This window comes from Rhamphochromis sp. 'chilingali' (genome assembly GCF_963969265.1).
Source record: "Rhamphochromis sp. 'chilingali' genome assembly, chromosome: 4".
NCBI lineage: Eukaryota > Metazoa > Chordata > Actinopteri > Cichliformes > Cichlidae > Rhamphochromis > Rhamphochromis sp. 'chilingali'.
The window spans coordinates 13,993,968-14,014,186 of NC_137948.1; the positions used below are offsets into that span (position 1 = coordinate 13,993,968).

At 39.4% G+C, this 20,219-nt stretch overlaps 2 protein-coding genes across 2 annotated transcripts in view; one reads left to right on the top strand and one right to left on the bottom strand.

Moving 5' to 3' along the window:
• Positions 1–905: 905 nt before the first annotated feature.
• On the top strand, positions 906–10,079 carry LOC308396288 (von Willebrand factor A domain-containing protein 7-like; the record flags this gene model as incomplete). Its single annotated transcript, XM_080881479.1, has 17 exons — positions 906–1,100; positions 1,618–1,825; positions 2,311–2,396; positions 2,512–2,605; positions 2,727–2,855; positions 2,956–3,142; positions 4,956–5,125; positions 5,360–5,472; positions 5,718–5,834; positions 6,185–6,388; positions 6,473–6,608; positions 6,914–7,066; positions 7,197–7,289; positions 7,592–7,701; positions 8,179–8,343; positions 8,606–8,929; positions 9,600–10,079. The coding sequence occupies 17 exons, from the start codon at positions 906–908 to the stop codon at positions 10,077–10,079; spliced, it is 2,964 nt and encodes a 987-aa protein (XP_080737605.1).
• A 1,349-nt stretch (positions 10,080–11,428) lies between these two features.
• LOC308395361 (cytoplasmic phosphatidylinositol transfer protein 1-like) overlaps positions 11,429–20,219 on the bottom strand; it is a 75,747-nt gene continuing 66,956 nt past the window's right edge. Inside the window, exons 6-9 of the mRNA XM_080880172.1 lie at positions 17,761–17,856; positions 17,155–17,310; positions 16,849–16,912; positions 11,429–15,196 (exon numbers count right to left, since the gene is read on the bottom strand). Of these exons, the coding sequence (XP_080736298.1) occupies positions 14,841–15,196; positions 16,849–16,912; positions 17,155–17,310; positions 17,761–17,856 (672 nt within the window). The 3' untranslated portion in view covers positions 11,429–14,840. The remainder of the gene's footprint in view (positions 15,197–16,848; positions 16,913–17,154; positions 17,311–17,760; positions 17,857–20,219) is intronic.

The window sequence follows — 20,219 nt, forward strand, 5'->3', positions numbered from 1 at the left end:
TGAGAGTTAGATTACTACATTCAACTCCATACTCAAACAACTTATACGCTGGAATATTCCTTTAACTGAAATTAGTATTCATAGATAAGTGACAGATTAGCAACCAGTACAATATGTGTCATTTTGTTATACATTTACTCATACTCTTGATGTCACACTAAGATGCACAGATGATAAAACAAAAGCAGTTTGTGTGGGTGTTCTTTGGAATTCATCAGCTTAAGGGAGGCACAAATATAAGAGGAATGATTCAGAGCACACACACACACACACCCAAAGCACACTCAGATGCAGCCTAGAATTGAAGCAGAAAACACACATCTGACTATAGACTATAATCTACTTGAGTAAACAAAGTCTCACACTGAAGAAGTTCTAAAGACTGAATCCTACAAAACTACCTAAGAACGACCTAAGAACGGTTCACACAGGTAAGATGGACAGTGAAACCTTTTTATAGTGTATCATAGAATTATTTTGGCATCTTAAACATATGTTGTACCATCTGTTTTTTTCCTGGTATCCCATTTGTTTTTTCTATATTATTTTCAATATTAATGAATGGAAGTAAATGACCAATGCATTTGTATCAATCGTTTATACATCTAAGTAAAATGTGAGGTCCAGTATAAAATTATCATATGATGTAGTGCTGATGTTAATAGCGTTAATCTGTTTAATAAAATATCAAACATGATCATTTCCACTTACTTTCAATGTGTAATAGTTGCACTGCTTTACATTAACTGCAAAGGCAGTCTCTGTGCTTGATCACATCCTTTTTGTCCCAAAAGGTTGATTCTGTTCAAATTGTCATGACCATTGATGAGAATAAACATTCATGGGGAGTTTCCATCAGGATTTCTTTTTCTTTCAGCATTACCATCCGGCCTACCTGCTCGACTATGACTACCAGGCAGTCAGTGATGCTTCTGGTGGTGCTGGTCCTCTCCCTCCCAGGTCTTATTCATAGCTTTAAACCACTCTTCAATTCGAATTCATTCACCCACCGTGAAATCACACGAACAGCAGTCCTTCGAAAGACAGCAGAGGTCTGCCGAGATATCGCTGCTTCTAAAGGACTGGACTTCAATCTGATTGTGAGTTAGACTTACAAAGAAACACAGCAAGAACAGTGATACATCTGTGCTTCGCTTAGTGTTTAACACTAACGAAAGAATATATGTTATTCTCATTCTAATGTTGTTGAGTGGAGAAATATATCAGTCAGCCACAACATGAATTACATTTTTCTTCGTACAGTTCAGTGTTGTGCTATAAAACCTCGTGTCCTACTATTCATGTTGGTGTCACTTTGATACATCCATCTGCATACATAATGACAAAGATTCTGTTGGATTGTGCTCAAGCAAGCCCAGTCAACAGAGGCCACACTGCTGCCAGTGGCCTCTTATCAAAATTAGCGGTGTCACCAGTGGGACCTGCACTTTATTACTATGTACTATATTACGCACAAACTACTTAGCTGGTCATAATTGCTGATGATGAGATAAGACTACTCTTACCTTTAGTGCAATAGTTAGTACTAATTTTGGTTAACATGCGAATAAGATACATAATACAAGGAGTTGTAATATACAAATTTATTGTCTCCAGATTGATAACAACTTGTCAGCTGGCGAGGTGCAAAGGGCCTGTTCGTCTATGGATACCGTCACATCTTTCGTTTCCACCATCAAGTTTGAAACTGCCATTGTTTCTATGTACCTCAGCAATGCAGAGGTGGATGGAGTTTTTTTCCTGAGTGCAGCGCGCCATTTTGACGATGAGACCTTCCAGGAAGGACGGGATATCATCACTGAAGGTACCTCAAAGCTTGTCAATAATAGTTTAATAATGAAAATAATAATGTTATACTATGTATAACTAACTCATGTGAATACAGATCTATAGAATTCAACGGCCTAATGAAGAAAGGTGTTTAGAATTAGGGTTTGGTAAATAACAGAAAATCAAAAAACAAAAACTGAAATCTAGAAAGAATTTTTGTAACATTTCTCATTTCAACAAGGTTTGTAGCAATTCCCACAAAAGTCTTACATACTTGAAAGTTCTATATCTAGGGAAGGAAAGTGATGTTACAGATTACTTCAGTACTCAACAAACAAGACTTGTTTGTCAGTTGGAACTGCCAACTTCAATCAGAAATCTTGCAGAATAACATCTTCAACATTCACACACACACACACACACACTGTAACACTGCTTTGAGTGGATAAAGACTGGTGATGTAATGCTGTAATTCAGGTTTTGCAGCTTGTGTCTAATCTGTTGTATTTTAATAATAAGGTGCATCTGTGGTGAAGGCGCATGCTAAGAAAGAAAACTATATCCGAGGGAGGTTGTCTCTAGGGCAAATCTGTCACACTCTACAGGTACTGATACTTAATTTACTGCTAATTTGTTAAGACTGCTAGATGACAGCATTGTGTAATTAAAACAAAACGCAAAGGTGATATTCTAAATTTGTTTCATTTTCTGTATATGAAGGACTTCTACAGCCACAGTAACTGGGTGGAGCTGGGAAATAAAGCTCCATACAGTGCTCTGATCAGACCTGACCAACCTCTTAAGAACTTGGCAGGTAGGAGTTGAGAATTTCCAGTTTAAATATGATCTAGATTAAATTTGTAGAAGTATTTGTAATGTTTACTTTCAAAATATAAATCAATATTTTTTTTCTTATTTATTTGATATTTCTGCAGGACAAAATACTCCAACTTGCAGAAGTTGCGTAGGAGAGAACTGTACCAACAACATTCTGCCTGATGTGCTGAACCAGGGACTTCTGACTTCAGGCTACTTTAACCTAATCTCCTCATCAAAACCTACAGGTAACTTGGAGCAATCATCTCTTTTGATGTGTTATGATAAAGTCTTTGTATGTTTTCAATATCTCTTGACAAAATGATAAAATGTTATCCCTGTTCAAAGGTAAATGCAGTCATGGTGGATCTGCTGATCGCACAAGCAGGAGGGATCCAGTGGGCGGGATCAATAAGGATACACTTAATTCCAGTCATGGCTTCCGTCACAATGAAGCAGCTAATCTGGCTATTCGTGCCACCATGGAGCTTCTGGAGGACATCAGATTAGCATCTGGAGACACAAACTTCACGAGGTAAAGCTAGCTCTGAAGTCTCACACAAGAGGAAACAAATGTGGGGAAAATGGAGCTGAAGCACATGATAAAAAATAAACACTTAAACATTCCTGCACCTCTTGCTTTTTATTGAATTGATCATCATTTTTAGATTAGATTTAGATGAGGGGGATTAAAAAAAATTGGTTTGTCTGAGGTATTTCTGTGCATGGAGCTATATTTTTCTGCATCTCAAATACAGACGTTGTAGACTGCCACCATTTCTGTTTCAGTTTCTAGTGGCCTTTTTATAAGCTTCATCTTAGCTGACAGAGAAGTGTCAGAGCTGTGGTCTTCTGTTGCTGTAGATAGCCTACTTCAAGGTTAGAGGTGTTGTGCATTCAGAGATGGTCTTCTACATAGTGAGTGGTTATTTCTTTCTTATTCACCTAAAGCACTCTGGTCACCGGTCTCTTGTAACCTCTGACATCAACAAGACATTTTCACCCAGAGAACTGCAGCTCACTGGATATTACCATCTCCGTAAACACTGGAGATGGTTATGTGGCAAAATCAAAGTCGAACAGCAGTTTTCTGCAGCACTCAGACCAACTTGTCTGGCAGCAACAACTAAGCCACGTTCTAAGTCACTTAAATCTTCCTCTCCTTTTCTGATGCTCAGTTAAAACTTCAGATCATCTTGGACATGTTCACATGCCTAAATACATGGGGTTCATGCAATGTGACCTGATAGTTAGATAGTTGTGTTAACGAGGAGTTAAACAGGTGTTCCTAATAAGTGTATTTTTCCCTGCTAATGAATTAAGCATCAATGAAACCATAGTTTCATTAATGCTTGTGAAAAAAGAAAATGCATAGGCTTTGACAATCATCATACTCTTAAAGACTACTGCTTCATCATGCGTAGCTGCTGTTAGCACCACTCCAGTCTGTGTTCTCATCTCTGATTTTTTGCGGATGATGTGGTTCTGTTGGCTTCATCGGGTGGGGACCTCCAGCTCGCACTGGAACGGTTCGCAGCCGAGTGTGAAGCAGCGGGAATGAGGATCAGCCCCTCCAAATCTGAGGCCATGGTTCTCAGCCGGAAAAGTGTGGAGCGCCCACTCCGGTTCGGGGATGAGTTCCTTCCCCAAGTGGAGGAGTTCAAGTATCTCGGGTCTTGTTCACGAGTGATGGGAGAAGGGAGCCGGAGATCGACAGACGGATTGGGGCTGCAGCTGCAGTAATGCGGATGTCGTGGTGAAGAGGGAGCTGAGTGTAAAAGCGAAGCTCTCAATTTACCGGTCGATCTACGTCCCTACCCTCACCTATGGCCACGAGCTGTGGGTAGTGACCGAAAGAACGAGATCGCGGATACAAGCGGCAGAAATGAGCTTCCTCCGAAGGGTGGCTGGCCTCTCCCTTAGAGATAGGGTGAGAAGTTCGGCCATCCGGGAGGGGCTCAGAGTAGAGCAGCTGCTGCTCCACATCGAAAGGAGCCAGCTGAGGTGGTTCGGGCATCTGACAAGGATGCCCCCTGGGCGCCTCCTGGGTGAGGTGTTCCAGGCATGTCCCACCGGGAGGAGGCCCCGGGGCAGACCCAGGACACGCTGGAGAGATTATATCTCTCGGCTGGCCTGGGAACGCCTTGGTATTCCCCCGGATAGGCTGGAGGAGGTGGCTGGGGAGAGGGAGGTCTGGGCCTCTCTGCTTAGGCTGCTGCCCCGCGACCCGGCCTCGGATAAAGCAGATAAAGATGGATGGATGGATGAAACCATAGTTTCAAAGAAATCAGATTAATAATATGAAAATATGTAATTTGTTGTTTTTTTTCTCATGTTTGTTTCTACAGACTGATGGGCCTCTCCCAGTCTCCTGTGTTGTGTTTTGTCATAGACACAACAGGAAGTATGAGTGATGACATTGATGAAGCAAAGAGGGTTTCTTTTGAGATCATTGACAGAAAAAGGGGAACAGGAGAGGAACCCTCTGGTTATATATTGGTACCTTTCAATGACCCAGGTAGATCATTTACAGGGTGAATTTGTGCTTTGTTATGTAGAAAAGATGTTGTTTGAAAATAATCTTAATAATTAATACATTATTATAGACTTAATTTGGGAGTCAATTTCTTTTGTTATTTAGTCTTCCATATGAATGAGAATATAATAGCAGCTGTGTTTGTAGCAAATCTTTAAAAGAGCAAATGTGTCACTTTGAACATTTTTTATTTTATTTTATGTATTCTATGTGCAGATTTTGGACCGATAGTTATGACATCTAATGCAGACATCTTCAAAGGAAAGATCAACAGTTTGACTGCGGATGGAGGAGGAGATACCCCAGAAATGGCCTTGTCTGGACTGCAGGTGCTAACAACATAACAAACTGTTTTCTACTTTAGACAAAAGTTTAAAAACATCATATTTGATTTGGGAGAAAAAAATGGTATAGAAAAAGTATAGACACAGTATTCTCAGAATGACCTTTTGTTATTAAACACGTGTAGTTGAGGTGGCCAGAAATGCCACTTTTCACTCAGACTGTATTTTTTTTATTATTAATTATTAATTGTTGATACTTTGTCCTGTCTTTCATACAAATAATATTGAAGCTTGCACTGACAGCAGCTCCACCCTTCTCTGAGATTTTTCTCTTCACTGATGCTCCAGCTAAAGACACCCACCTTAAAAACACCATTATTGCTCTTATAGAGAGCACCAAATCTCAGGTAAGAGTAAACTTTGTATCATCCTTGCTCTAAAAAATGTCATTTTTGGCATGTAACATCTGATAATTTGTATAACATTTGTCTTGAAATGAAGAACATTATCTGAAGTTCGGAGGGACCAAACTTTTTAAACAGGTTCCCCACACACCTGTATGTGTGTTTTTTTTCTGTGCTCCAACCTCCTTTCCTTTGCATGTTTTTCATCGTCTGTCAAGGCTGCCAGGCCTGAAAGCTGCTGCCTCTGGCCTAGCTCATTGATTACCATTCATCTTTCATCTTCATTATCAATAAATGTTTTCCACTTAGGCTTGTGGTCCTAACTTTTAAGATTTTTTTCCTCATGCTTGCAGGTTACTTTCATGCTCACAGGCTTTGCAGCAGTTCGACGTCGCCGCAGAACCTCTCAGGGTGTGGCTCCACGTGTAATGGGTCGATCTGCTGTCCAATTATACCAAGACCTAGCTGAAGCTTCTGGAGGTCAGGCCATTCAGGTCACTAAGTCAGAACTCTCTCTGGCTACCAGTGTTATAGTAGACTCATCAGCCAGCGCTGTGGTAAGACATCAATCAAGAGAATCATATCTGACTGAAGATCACACTGTGTGAGTAAATGTGATGTTTCTCTCCTTTTTCTCTTAGGTGACAGTTTTTCAGGCATCAAGGAATCCTGGAAGGCCTGACAGTTTTAATTTTACTGTTGATAGCTCATTACAGAACATAACAGCTTACATCACAGGAGACTCAGCTCTCACCTTCAGCCTCACCAGCTCCACAGGTTTTGTCATCATGAATGTCTGTTTACCCTGTAGCAAATATGATAGAAATTTAAACTCATGTATGCAAATTGAATGCATATAGTATATTATTATACTACATTGAATATTTATAGTATATATATACATATTATTTGTTTATTTTTAATTTAATGAGAAGGTTCATGAAACACATTTTCTGCCGAGTATTTCATGGTTCAGGCTTTTAATTCTAAGGCTCTATTTGATGCATTTGTTTTATTAAACTTCTACTTCTTACACTGTCATGTTGAAAACACCTTTATAATAGTTTGTCCCTCTCCTCCAGGTGTATCTCAGTCTTCCAGTCAGTCCAGTGGGCCTTTGGCATTTGTCACCACAGCAGGAAACTTGCGTCGTTTAAGCCTCAACACTGATAATGAAACGGGCCTATGGCAACTCAGTGTTAGCTCAAATAACCCTTACCTAGTTAAGGTTACAGGTCAGTATTATGGAAGCTTATTTTTAGGCTCTGAGTTACATGAAATGTTTTAGAAAAAATGTATTTACAAGGTCTGTTTCTACTTCTGAACATACGTATTCCATCCCTTCTGATCTATTTTGTGTATCAGGTCAAAGTTTAGTGGACTTCATTTATAACCTTGTCGAAGAGCACGAGGGAGCCCATGGGGACTTCAGTGTAAAAGAAGGACGTCCTCTCTCAGGTCAGGCTACTTTTATGGTGACTGTTTGTTCATTTTTATAGTTGTAAAGTTCTGTTGTGGTAGACAATTTTCTACACTGTCCAAAGAGTCATCTTTTAATCAACAGCAACAATCATTTGTCTTGAAAAAGTTACTCTGTGCCCCAAAGGTTTATGCTACATCATGTTATAGTCAGTACAGTTCAAACTTGACTATTCTGTCCTTTAGCTTACCTTTTTTATTTGTACAGGTTGTGTTTCGCTTTAAGGGCATGTCATACTGATACTCATTTAATTACCTTTTTTTCTTTACCTGTCTTTCAGGTGGTAATACCAGCTTCTTGGTCACTGTGACAGGAAGTGACACAGCAAAGGTCACAGAAGTCACACTGTTTGACAGCTCAGGTCCGACAGAGGTCAAAGGATCATTGCAGGTGTGAGGCCGTCTATCTGACAGATAAGGCTTAGTTGAAGTTGGAGTCATGCATTAATCCCAAGTGTCACCAGCAAATCTACAACGCAGTGACTGAAAAAGAAAAATAACATAGTGTTCATTGGTCCAGTAGAAATCACGAGCTGTGAATAAACCTCAGTGAAATGAAGAAGTATTTGCTTGAAATGATAATATTACTACATACTACAGAGATATTGTTGGCATTTCAGAGCTTAATTAATATTGTGTGAATTTACAAGGCAGAAGTTTTAATTTTAATTAAATGAAGGCCGCTATTTTTTGCTACACTATTTAATAGCAGCCAATTTTCAAACCTTAAACACATGAATGTGCTGCAACATCCACAAATAGTCCTCGCACTCGCCCTACCCTGCCATAAGGATGTAGTCATATATTGTTTGGTTTGGTTACTGTTAATCTGTTGACAATGCATGTTGCTGCTTTTTCTCTCATGCAGTCATTAGGAAGCAACGATTTCCTGGTGACATTTAGTGGAATCCCAGCAGGTGAGTTTGTGCTTATCCTGAAAGGAGAGGCCAGCAGCTCCACTTCCAGGTCCACTTCAAGCAGCTTCCAGAGACAAGCGTCCACACAGATCAAGACCTCCAGCATCTCTGTCACTGTGAGAACAGTTAATGTGTGCTTTCTGAAGAATCCTTAACCTCACCATAAGTAAACTGAAACATTTTTACATTGATTTTTTTAACTTTATATAATTTGTAATAGCCAACTATGTAAATAAGTCTACAATCATAAACAACAGCCATTCCTACTGTGCTTCTTTCAGTGTGAAGTCATGTCATTATGCATCAACATATTATTATCTACAATCTTTAAAAAAAAAAAATTCCCCTGCTCCTCTCTCCCTCTCTCTTCTTGTCCAGGCCCAAGCCAATAATACCAACATCGAGCCGGGCACCACTATCTCCATCCCCTTCACAGTCGCCGCAACTGCTGATGGAGTTATAACTGACTCTGCAACTGAGACATTTACAGTGCGAGTCAGCAATGACCGCAGTTATACTTCCACTTCACCCAGCAGTGTTACTACTGTAGCAGGCAGTGGAGGTAAAACCAATGGCACCGTGACCCTAACGGCTCCATCCAGTGCTGCATCAGGATCAGACGTGACCCTCACCATTGAGGCAGAAAACGCCGCTGCCACCGACATCAACTATGTAGTTCTCAGGTTTTCTGTGACTGCTAAGGTGAGTGATAATGGTTAGAATATTTTTCAACATTATTCTTAATTCTGTAATAATTAATGATCACGTACATAATATATCAAAAAGAAATTTTTGTTATTTTTATTTCAAATGAAAGATTAAATTTCACACGCAATTCGTTTTAATATTGTTGTCTTGCAGTTACAGTTAGGCTTTATGTGTCATACTTCTCTTGTGAATCATTATACATTAATTGAAACTGAATATGTTAAATTGTTTGTCATGGGTTGCTAGACAAGGACACAAATGCCAGACTGGCTGAAAAAAAATAAAACACACCTTTATGTATAAGAAAGACACGAGAAGCACATCACAAAAATGAAAAAGGGAGAACTGAGGATATTAATACTCAAATGATGATTAGGTGAATGTGGAACAAGTGGGTAAACAAACAAGTGCAAACAATCAAGGACGAGATAAAGAAAGTAAAACTAAATGCAAGACAAAAATAGTATTAAAATAAGACAGAAATGTGAGAGCAATCAGCACAAAGGCAAATACCCAACAAGAAAGACATGGGAGGCAGGATAAACTGAATCTAACTGACACGCAAAGATCTAATTAGTGTTCTTTTCTTTTTATCTTTAATAACTGGTGTGACACATACCCAACCACCCAGTACTTTTCATTCTTTTCATATTTCTGTCTCCAGGTGACAGATGTTAACCGCCCAGTTTGCCAGGTAGTCAACACATCAACCTGTGATTCCACTTCATTGCTTTGTGCTTCCTCCCAGTGGGAGTTCATTGCCAATTTCACTGATGGCATCAATGGAACTGGCATTGAGAGTGTAACCATCAGCCAAGGGAATGGTACTCTGAATATGAGCACAGTGGTTGAAGCAGGGGGTGAGAATATTACCCTGGTTACCTACACTGCCTCCTGCTGCTCACAGATTGTGGAGCTGACTGCTGTAGATAGTGTAGGAAATGTGGGGACATGTGTGGGACAGGCTAGAGTGCTTACCACACCTCCTCCAACGACAATGACCCCTGCAACTACAACAACCCCTGCAACTACAACGACCCCTGCAACTACATCTGCAGTTCAAACAACATCCACCGGAGGGTACACTTTGAACATATCAACCATTGTTTGGCTCACTGTTGTGTTCTCTGTACTTTGGAAGTAAAAGAGAACAAATGGAAATTGCACTGTATTTGTAATTTGTGACATATGAGCCAAGTGACCCATCTTTGATTGCTGAGCTGAAATGGCTATGAAGCAACACACTGAGAAAAGTATCTTTAAATACTAACATCTTCTATTACCCAGGCATGTTTTTGTGTTTAAATTGTAAACACTTTAAATACATCAACTTTTTGGCCTGTTAATTTCTGTAATTTCCTAGAATAAATTATTATGTAGTAAACAAGATTATAAAGTGATTCCACTACATAAAATCAGCATTAATGTTCTCTCTTATATTTCTACAGTCAGTCTTTGCATAGGTGGAAATAGAGTATCAAATTCTTTTCAACCTGTCCACTTAACGGAGCAATTTCCTAGTTTCGAAAGCTGCTTTTTCATTCCACAGTATCATGTAAACAGCCATTACTTCCTTTTCTTACCTGCTCCTGGTATCTCTTTCTTATCTCTGAGAAGTCACCAATCCAGACATCTCTTTCTTTGTGTGTTACCACTGAAGATTTGTAACAACCTACTGAAATACAACATTATATATATATATAAGAACACATACATATAAAAAAAATGTTGACTTTAATTAAAACGTAAATAAATGTGATTTTAATCAATTTACAAGTATCACTTAATTGTCTCATTATTAAAGAGGTTACAGATTATAATGGTGTTCCTGCGGTCATTAATGGAGAATTATTTTATATTATTGTTCCAGTGACAAACCAGAGAAAGCATCTGGATTCTCACTGTAGCACCAAGAAAAAACACCATTTAATATGTTAGAAGTGTGCTAAATTATTCTTGAGTGGTTTAACTTTGCCTTTATATTTGGATTCCAAAGCATATTAATAATGTAGTTATTATTACTCAGCTGGAGACTGGAAGGTCATTTTACAATGACAGTTTCTTTCTTTTGAAAGTACTCTGCAATGTTTTGGTTATTCAACAATGCACCAATAAAGTTGAACAGTATGATTACACTATTACACTAACAACAATCTTACACTAACATATTGCTGAGTAATTGTAATTCCATTACATAAATGGAGTCATGTGAAAAAGAAAGTGCTCAACTTTCAATTGTAATGTCAATCAAATGCATTTGATTAAATGCTCATCAGCGAGTGTGAGCACCTAAATGAAGAGCAGATGTTTTGGTAGTTTACCCATCTGGAGCATACAGGTGTGTGTTAACTGCCGCTACGCATCATGCACACCACACCAACATGTCAGGACAAACACTTCAGACAAAATGTCAAGCACGGTGGTGTAGGGCTGATGATTTGGGCCTTAGAACTAAAAAAAGAATAGATACACATTTGTAATAGCTAATAAAGTTTATTTCAGAAAAAAGTAAAACCATAATTACAACAAAGAACCAAATTAACCTTGAACTGCAATAAAAATATAGCAAATGCAATAATAGTATAAGTGGAAGAACTAAGAGCAACTTCCAGCAGCTAAACAAGAATGGCACTTCTGGGGCCTGTGTCACAAAGCACAATTAACGAAGAAAGTTTGATGAGCCAGAAACGTACACATGCTGCAGTACACTGAGCTGTGCTTTTACTCAGTGACAGATCCCAAATAACTCCATGACTCTGCTTTGTGACACAGGCCCCAAATATCAGGAGACAGCACGACAGCCTGGCCGAATGCAAACTGCATCAGGAAGAGGGGAGGAGGAGTGAAATGTTTGGTCCTCTTGACAAAAGAAATGGTGATAAACTCATTTTTAAAACCATTTTTCTCTGAACAATACATCATCACTAAATCAAAGTACAGCAGGTTTACTACATAAAGGAAAACAGAAGAGCCAATCAACCCTCAATAAACATGGCGAGTAAACATCAAAGCAGCCACACCACTAAAAAGAAACGCTTCATTTTGTTGTACGACTTGGAAAATAATATTGCCCCGCAGGGTCATCAAAAGCAACCGGAGTCAAAAGTGCACCACTACGATGAGGAACTTTGATACTTAACTGAGAAAAGTAAACATAACCAAATTCAGTATGCTCAATAGATGACAGCTTCATTGATTAGACACATATCAAGCCTAGATCTAGAATAAAACAGACATTTGAATCCATGTCTGTGAAAATGCCATCCTAATCACACAAACACAAAAGAGTAACCTTCTTTGTCTGCTTTAAGCACATTCATGTCACATCAGTAATGAAACTTTGAACAGGTTCAATATAAGAAATCTACTATATTAATCATTAACAACAGTATTTACAATACCTAATGTGTTACTCTTTTAAACAGAGCAGAGCTTAATGTTACACAGTTGGATATTTTGCATTTTATTAATAGCCCATGGTAGATCGAACATGTCCCTGGATCTCTTTGTTCCTGACAAGAGAGGTGGTCAATACCAGAGTTGTAAGTATGTATAAGCTTATACATAACAGATCAACAAAGGGCCAATAACCAGAATATAGCATTTGTATCCTCAGAAGGCAAAGACAAAAGCTACAGTTACAGATAAATGGCTACAGTTTTTTTTTCTGTTTTTTAACAAAAGCAAGTGAGAAACTGTACAAAATAGTAACAATATTGTAGGAGAAGACCATCGAGGATCTTCTCTTTGACCTTCTCTCTCTGAAGTTAATATGCTGTAATATGGGACTTTGGTCCAACAAACCCAACAAGACAGTAATGTAACACATTCCTTCATTGTCAAATAAGGTGTCAAAGACTGGAAAGTGCAAAATGCATTGCGCTGTAGGTTGGTAATCGCATAAGGAGGGGGGAAGCGAACAAATAATTTCTTTACTAAAACATAACAAGTTAGCCCTGTTACTTGAAAATCTGGTGGTGTCATTTGATATGATGGACTTGATCTGATTATGTTGCAATTCAGCTACTTTATGTGACGTTTTATCCCATTTTTATTCTTAAATGCAGCATTTGAGCCAGGAAAAAGCCGGGAAAGAAGAATGCAACAGCATTTTGTGTGTCTGTTGCTTAAATATAAGAGTTTGGTTTACACACATGTCGGTAATTATATAATTCTGCATGCAGAGGCACTGAGTTCAAAGAGTTTATAGGCCTACAGAGTATATTCTCTGGACATGCTTTCATTTCACTTCAAATTTGGATGTTATATTTTACAAAATGACTACAGACTTCAAATGTAAGCATTCGTTATTCTTACGCGGTTCAATCACCAAATATATCAAATCATCCATTTACATTATATCCATCTACTTCATATAATATGTGGTGTGAAAAATCCATGCAGCATATATAAAAACCTGTCTTTGATTAATACCATTTTTTTATTCCTTCACAGGACAAATTGTCATCCTGGCGGTTTTGGATGATAATAGCTCACTACAAATGACACTTCTGTTTTAAAACTGTTTTCTGCCAACACTGGTGAGACAAAAAAGTAAGCACTTCTGCAAATACTTTGCACCTAATGAGGCACATACTCAAGTCAGCTTGACGCACGTGCCCTTCTCCTCCAATCAAACACTGAGTTGCTGCTACCTCCACTATGCACAAAACAAAAAGAAAAACCTCCTCAAAAATGGCCTTGTTCCTGCATGTGACGTAAAAGTGACTCGCTGATTTGATCAAAAAGGATCACATTTATGTCACATGTGATGTCCAGCATTAGTTTCAGGCAACACTTGACTTGGTTGTAATGAAGTACTTTTGTTGTACTGACCTCTCAGTCAACTTCAGTAAGATATATGCAGTACCTTTCAACACTGCAACTGTCACGTTAAAACGACAAATGCAGTAATAACAACAGCTTATTCTGAACATGACTGCTAATATGCAAATGCTCCAAGGTTTCTGATGTGTAAACATTTCCAAGGGTTAGGCAGACTAGTATAGTACAATAGTTACTGTATTATGTCAGCGGAGGTACAAAATGCACGTGTTTGGCAATAACCAGGGAGAGAAACACACAGTACAATCCCTGTATTTGGAGTGCGTGCCAGATAGAGTTGGGGGAGACCTGAGGTGTTTACTCTATGATTGTACTGCTCTTGCATCACTTATATTAATGGAGTTCGGAAAACAAAGGAATGGGCAGAGTCTGATCCAACGACTAGTTTGGACGGCTCAAGAAACGGGAGCATCTTTTATGAGGGTTCTTGGCTGTCTTTTCATTTCAATGTATGATTTTTTAACAAATTACATCTACAGTGCTACTCTAGTGCATTTCAATGATTACATTTCTAATTGAATACACGACAGCCATTTTACAAATTCATTCATTTGCACATGTCGTCAAAACTATTAAACACCAATGGCTCTGTGGTGTTAAGGCAACTATTCAAAGTTCGATAGTTCATAGCCAGCCTTTATGGTTGACGATAACAACTAAGGAAACAATGCCAGGAATTTATTCCGATGAGTTAAAGAACTGCTGGTCAAAAAAATAAAATACAATTTGACAAGCTTTGCTTTAATTAAAGACCGTGGGTGGTTGTTAGATTAAATGTGGCTGGTTAGAGTCACAGGAAGAAGAAGCCTGCCACGTCACAGTGGCTTAGCCTACAGCTGCCCTGGATGGTATCAGTGACACTGATGAGGCTTCTAGAGTGATTGTTGTAGAGTGATTGTTGTTTTTTTCAGGATTATGGCAATTCATTGGATATGGCTAAGGAACTTGACTGTCTTGGGCACTGGTGTTTGGAGGTTAGGCTAGTCTCATTTGGGCACATAAGACAACAGGTACTGGGAATAAGTAAAATAAGGGGTAGGGAAAGAGATTCCAAGTTCTTCTACTGGTCCTCCACTTCAGCAAGCTCAGAATTAGAGGGCGGTGTGGATGGTTGGAGGTGGTTTGAAGTGGGTAATGGGCTTACGGTTGAGCCCTGGGGGACGTCACTTGGAGCTGGGTCAGGAAGGGTCAGGGTTTCTGGGGCAGACTTTTTGCGGGGTCGGTCCTTGGGGACAGAGAGTGACTCAGGCGCATCGGTGCACATGGGTGTGGAGGGGGCGCTGGCAGGGCCAGTGAGGGCACAGGAGGACAGGGGTGTCTCACTGATAGAGATCGACGGGGGAAACATCCCAATCTTCTGGTTCGTGGCCTCCTGGATGGCGCGCTCAAACTCTCTCACCTCATCCATCGTCATGTCTGGATCAGAAATTTTATTTTATTAAGACCAGTGACAGAAAGGTGGACACAACTTTTTAAGCCTTTGTATGAATGTAGAAACGTTAAGCTGGAATGTGTTAACACAGCCACACCTAGAAAATGGTACATGGTCAGTAAAAGACTAAAAAACAAAACAAACCACATATTTACAAAAAAACGTGGATAACGTGAATTTTTTAGGAACCATTTTTTTTTAGAATCATCATAACTGTTAGTTCAAATTAAATTTCGTTTTTTGGCTTTGTGTGTGAGTAGTTTGACTCAGAATAAGTCGATCCATGAGAACATGTAAAGTCAGCTGTGAACGCTTCAGAGGAGAGTCATCATCAGTTTAAATATAAGAAAAGAGGGGCAATGGAGTAAAAAAAACAATGAAAAAGACACATACGCTTGCTTTGTCATGGATCTCTATGTCATCCAGTGAAGATGCGTTTGTTGTGGAATGCTCTTGCTGTTCATGGCAAACTTTAATGTTGGTTTTCTCATGCATTTTTCTCTCGTAATCCCGCACATCATCCAAAGTCATATCTGGAAGAAGGGGGGAGGGGTGGAACGGGGGTCGAAATGTTGGTAACTCTCCTACAACGTTCTCCAATTGAGAGACAGGTGGGGGAGCGAGAGCGTTAGGTGGCAAAGGCAGGCTTTTTTTGAAGTTAAAGCTTTAGAGGTTAAGCTGCCAGCTTCCCAAGACCCAAAGAGTTTGTGGGATAAAACCAAACAAATCCGAGGCACACAAAGAGGAAAGGACTGATAAGGTCAAGGATGTTTCAAGACAAAGGAAAAGCATGGAGAGGCTGGATCATTGCAAGCATAAAAGAAACACCTGCAAAACCGATTCCACAGGCAAAAAAAAAAAAAAAAAATCATTCCACAGTGAAAAGATTTTAGGAGTATTAAAAAAGTGCAGGCTGCAATGGTTAGTGGTTATAGAGAAGGGGAACATTTCAGGGCAAAGACAATGGGCTCATCTATGCACCCTACAGTTAATGTGCTGCAGCCACTTATACGAGCAAACAGAGCTGCTTCTTGCACAACCACAAAATCCACAGAAACAGACAAAGGTAGCTTTCATGTTTCAGTAAGGACCACACTCATCACCAAGGAATAAAGGAATAAGTGGCAATTTAACCACAACCAGCCAGTCAGATGCGCTGCACGCATTTTATTTTGCTGATACTTTGTTTCAGTTTTAGAATACTGTTTCTACTCTTTACATTTTTTTATTTTTTTTGTTGCATCAACTGGTACATATGAATGTCTCCATTATGAAACATGAAAGAATGTGGTTGAAATATATTTCTATTGTGCAGGTCTCAGTTGAAACAAACTTTGACCATGCTCAAAAAGCGTTTATTATTAGTGGGTTAGTTGTGAGAAGAGGTTCCATGCTGTAAGAGAATAAACAGGACTAGCAGTGGCCGGGTTTAGCTGGAGGCCGAATGACTGTTCATGCATGGCAATGAATGAGGCAGGAAGTAAACTACAGTGATCTACAATGCAAAGTACAAGAACATGTCAAATTCAAACATTTGTTAAACTATGGACGTGCTACCACTGCATGTAGCACTGTGTACTATTACTTAGACAAGAAAACTAAATACTTTAATGACATAAGTTCAGCAGTGACCTACCTATCCACTCATCCACCCAGGCAAAAGCCTGCCTGTGTCCCAGCAGCAGCACATCCCGAACCACCTGTAAAAAAAATACAAAGACGGTCTGAAGTCCAGAAAAACTTTATAAACTAACACACAAATAATATAAATAGCCACGCCTTACAGTTTGTTAATATTCAACCCATTTACCAACCATAAGATGAACATGTGCTGTGATAAGTTGGAAACATTCACGTTTCAGTTGTAACTATGGAAATTTACTTCATCCAGTACTAGAATTTGAAATATGTATTTTATTAAGACTTGCGTCTGACGTCTCACCTTGTGGACAAACTGCTCAACTCGTGTCTGCAGACCCCACACCTCAAACTTTACTGAGACAAGTTTGTATGAGCACATGATGGGATCCTGCGTGTCCCTCCAGCCCTCCTGAAGAATCCCTCGTGACGTCTTCTCAGACTTGAAATATCGTAAGTCCTGCAATTGTGGAGTGATCACACATGTGACACTGTAACCCAAACTGGCATCGTGTCTGCAACAGACTTGGGAAATAATCAAAACTTTGAACTGAATGACAGTAAATAACACCTTTTCACATTAACCCTCGTCCTTGAGAAAATCTCAAGCTTTTATTAAACAGCTATGAAAAAAGATAGATGCCAGATAAAAATGTGTGAGATGGAAGAGTCATTTGAGGTAAGTGCAGCTCTGAAGTCCACATAATTTACACAACTGAACAGATAAAAATAAAATAAAATGTATTCCTATTTTCCATCTAGAAACAGAAGAACCTTTCCATTAGAAGTTATTTAATAAATGACACAGTTTTTACTACTGTTTCCACCAGTGTGTTTACACCTCTCCAGGGGCGTTTACTCCTATTAGCTAACAGCCTTCAAACACACACACACACCTACACAAACTCACCTCAGACTCTTTATAGTAGCGCTCCGGGATCTCATCGTAGGCGATGTCGATGAAGCAAACTTCCCTCTCCTGGTCCTTCAGCTCAGTGTCAAAGATCTGAAAACAGACGAGGTAGATTTGCCCGTCGTCACATAAATACATCTCAGAAAGGTACTTACTGGTCACTGCAAGAGTTGGAATAGAATCTTAACACTGCTTGACTTGTACCTTGTCACTCTAAAAGCAGAGGTGGGCAACTCCAGTGTATCGCAAAGTGTATTGCAAAGCCATAGCTCTACTTATGGTCTTACACTTTCTCTGTCATTCTGTCCAATGGCGAAGACACTGCTTATTTCTGCTTAACATTAACCAGCTGTAGGGCTGCTCGATTATGGCAAAAATGATAATCACGATTATTTTCACTGAAATTGAGATCGCGATTATTTGACGATATTTATTTAACCCTTTAAGACCTACTATAGAACCAAGTCCGCCAGAGCTCATATTATTTTTTTTACATGTTGTAGTGCCGTTTGTGGGAGCATTTCAATTTGCTATGCAACTGTTATAGCCCATATTTTAATAATATGTATGCATTAAGTCCATAGTAACTACATTAATTGCAAAAAAGTGCAATAAACTACAAAAAAAATTGAAAATCGTTTTTGTTTTGTTTACATATATTTCTACTTGGAGAAATTTAAGAGGTTTATCCCTCAAAACTTTAAATACAAAAAAGTTGCAAAAAATAGTTTACAACAACAGGAAATTTATTTTGAGTGTCTTCATAGTTTTATTTTGGAGATACAGCAATTTTTATATACTGCAGGAAAAACGAAAAAACAATCCTATGATGCAAATTTGCAAAGAAAACAGCATGTGCATCAAAATAAACTATTTCCAGCAGTGCAATTTGAGTTCTAAGCATCCCAGCAACTATTCAGAAAGGTCAAACATGACCAGTATAGGTTTAAGGCCTACAAGTAAAAAACTACAATTTCCGCGAAAATGACGTCACTTCCGGTTTCGGCCAGGAAATGGCGGACATACAGTTCGCGCTGACGTCTGTTTCACTGTGGGAAGTGTTACGAACAGCTGATAGGAACGGCAAAGCGTGTTTCTGGAATATTGTGTTTTTGTTCCTGCAAGAGCTTTTTATGCAGTTTTTGCAAAGCTTTATGTGGAAGGAAACTGTGACCGAGGACAAGCTGATGGCATCAGATGTAAGTACAACTCCTCCGGTTTCATATGCAAAACAAATTATTGCGCTAGCTTACACGGTTCAGGTTCTACAGGGATTTAAAAATAGTTACACAACACGGAGCGTGCTGCTCTGACCGGCTTTAAAGGGTTAACAATGACTTTAAAAAATAATATAAAATAGTGTGCAACACCACTGAAGTTTTTTTACCTCTCTTTTCAACCAGCGGCAGTCACTCTCCTCTCCAAATAACTTCTGCTTAGCTTTCCGGGCTTCCCTCGGGTCCTCTTAATCAGCGGTCTCCAACCTTTTTTGCGCCCGACAATATTTTCACGGACCGGCCTTTAAGGTGTCGCGGATAAATGAGGGAGGGGCTAATAATCGGCTCAGTCATTTTTAATGATCGTTGAAAGCCCAGATCGTAATCGTGATTAAAATTCGATTAATTGAGCAGCCCTAACCAGCTGTATTCTATTTTTCATGAGACTTTATGAGACATGAGCATGTTTCATTTGTTATAAGATGTGTTGTAACCTGGGCAATCCCAAAGTCTACATTCCTTGAGCTCAGCCCTGATTCAATCATATCTGTATCTTTTTTCTTTCTTTCTTTTTTTTTGTTGCATGATCTTATTATGGTTACAGTTTCCCTGTGTGAAACCTCTCATGCATTTTCTTTTACCACACCCTCAATTCAACGAGTGCATTCTGTCCAGGCACATCTACTCATTTCCTGTCCTTCTAACTTTCAAGATTCCTTGCTTTTCCTTTTTTGTTTCCATTCATGCTTCCTCCATATTCATGCAGTTGGCCTTCCTCTCTTTCACTATGTTTTACAGCTTAGTTTATAAACAACAAGCTGAGTGGACAAATGCAAGTTATGTCGTAAGATTGGACCAGGGCAGAGGTGGGCAACTCCAGGCCTCGACGGCCAGTGTCCTGCAGGTTTTAGATCTCACCCTGGGTCAACACACCTGAATCAAATGATTAGTTCGTTACCAGACCTCTGGAGAACTTCAAGACATGTTGAGGAGGTCATTTAGCCATTTAAATCAGCTGTGTTGGATCAAGGACACATCTAAAACCTGCAGGACGCCGGCCCTCGAGGCCTGGAGTTGCCCACCCCTGCTCTAAAGCCTCATCACTTGAACCACATGTTATTGTCTAAATAACCAGTAGGGGGCGCTCTCTCCCATGTTTTGCAGCACTGCCAGTGCTGACTCCAATAACTGCATCAAATGTTGAGAAGTCATCGGCCCTCCTTCATTCTTTGTGTTGCT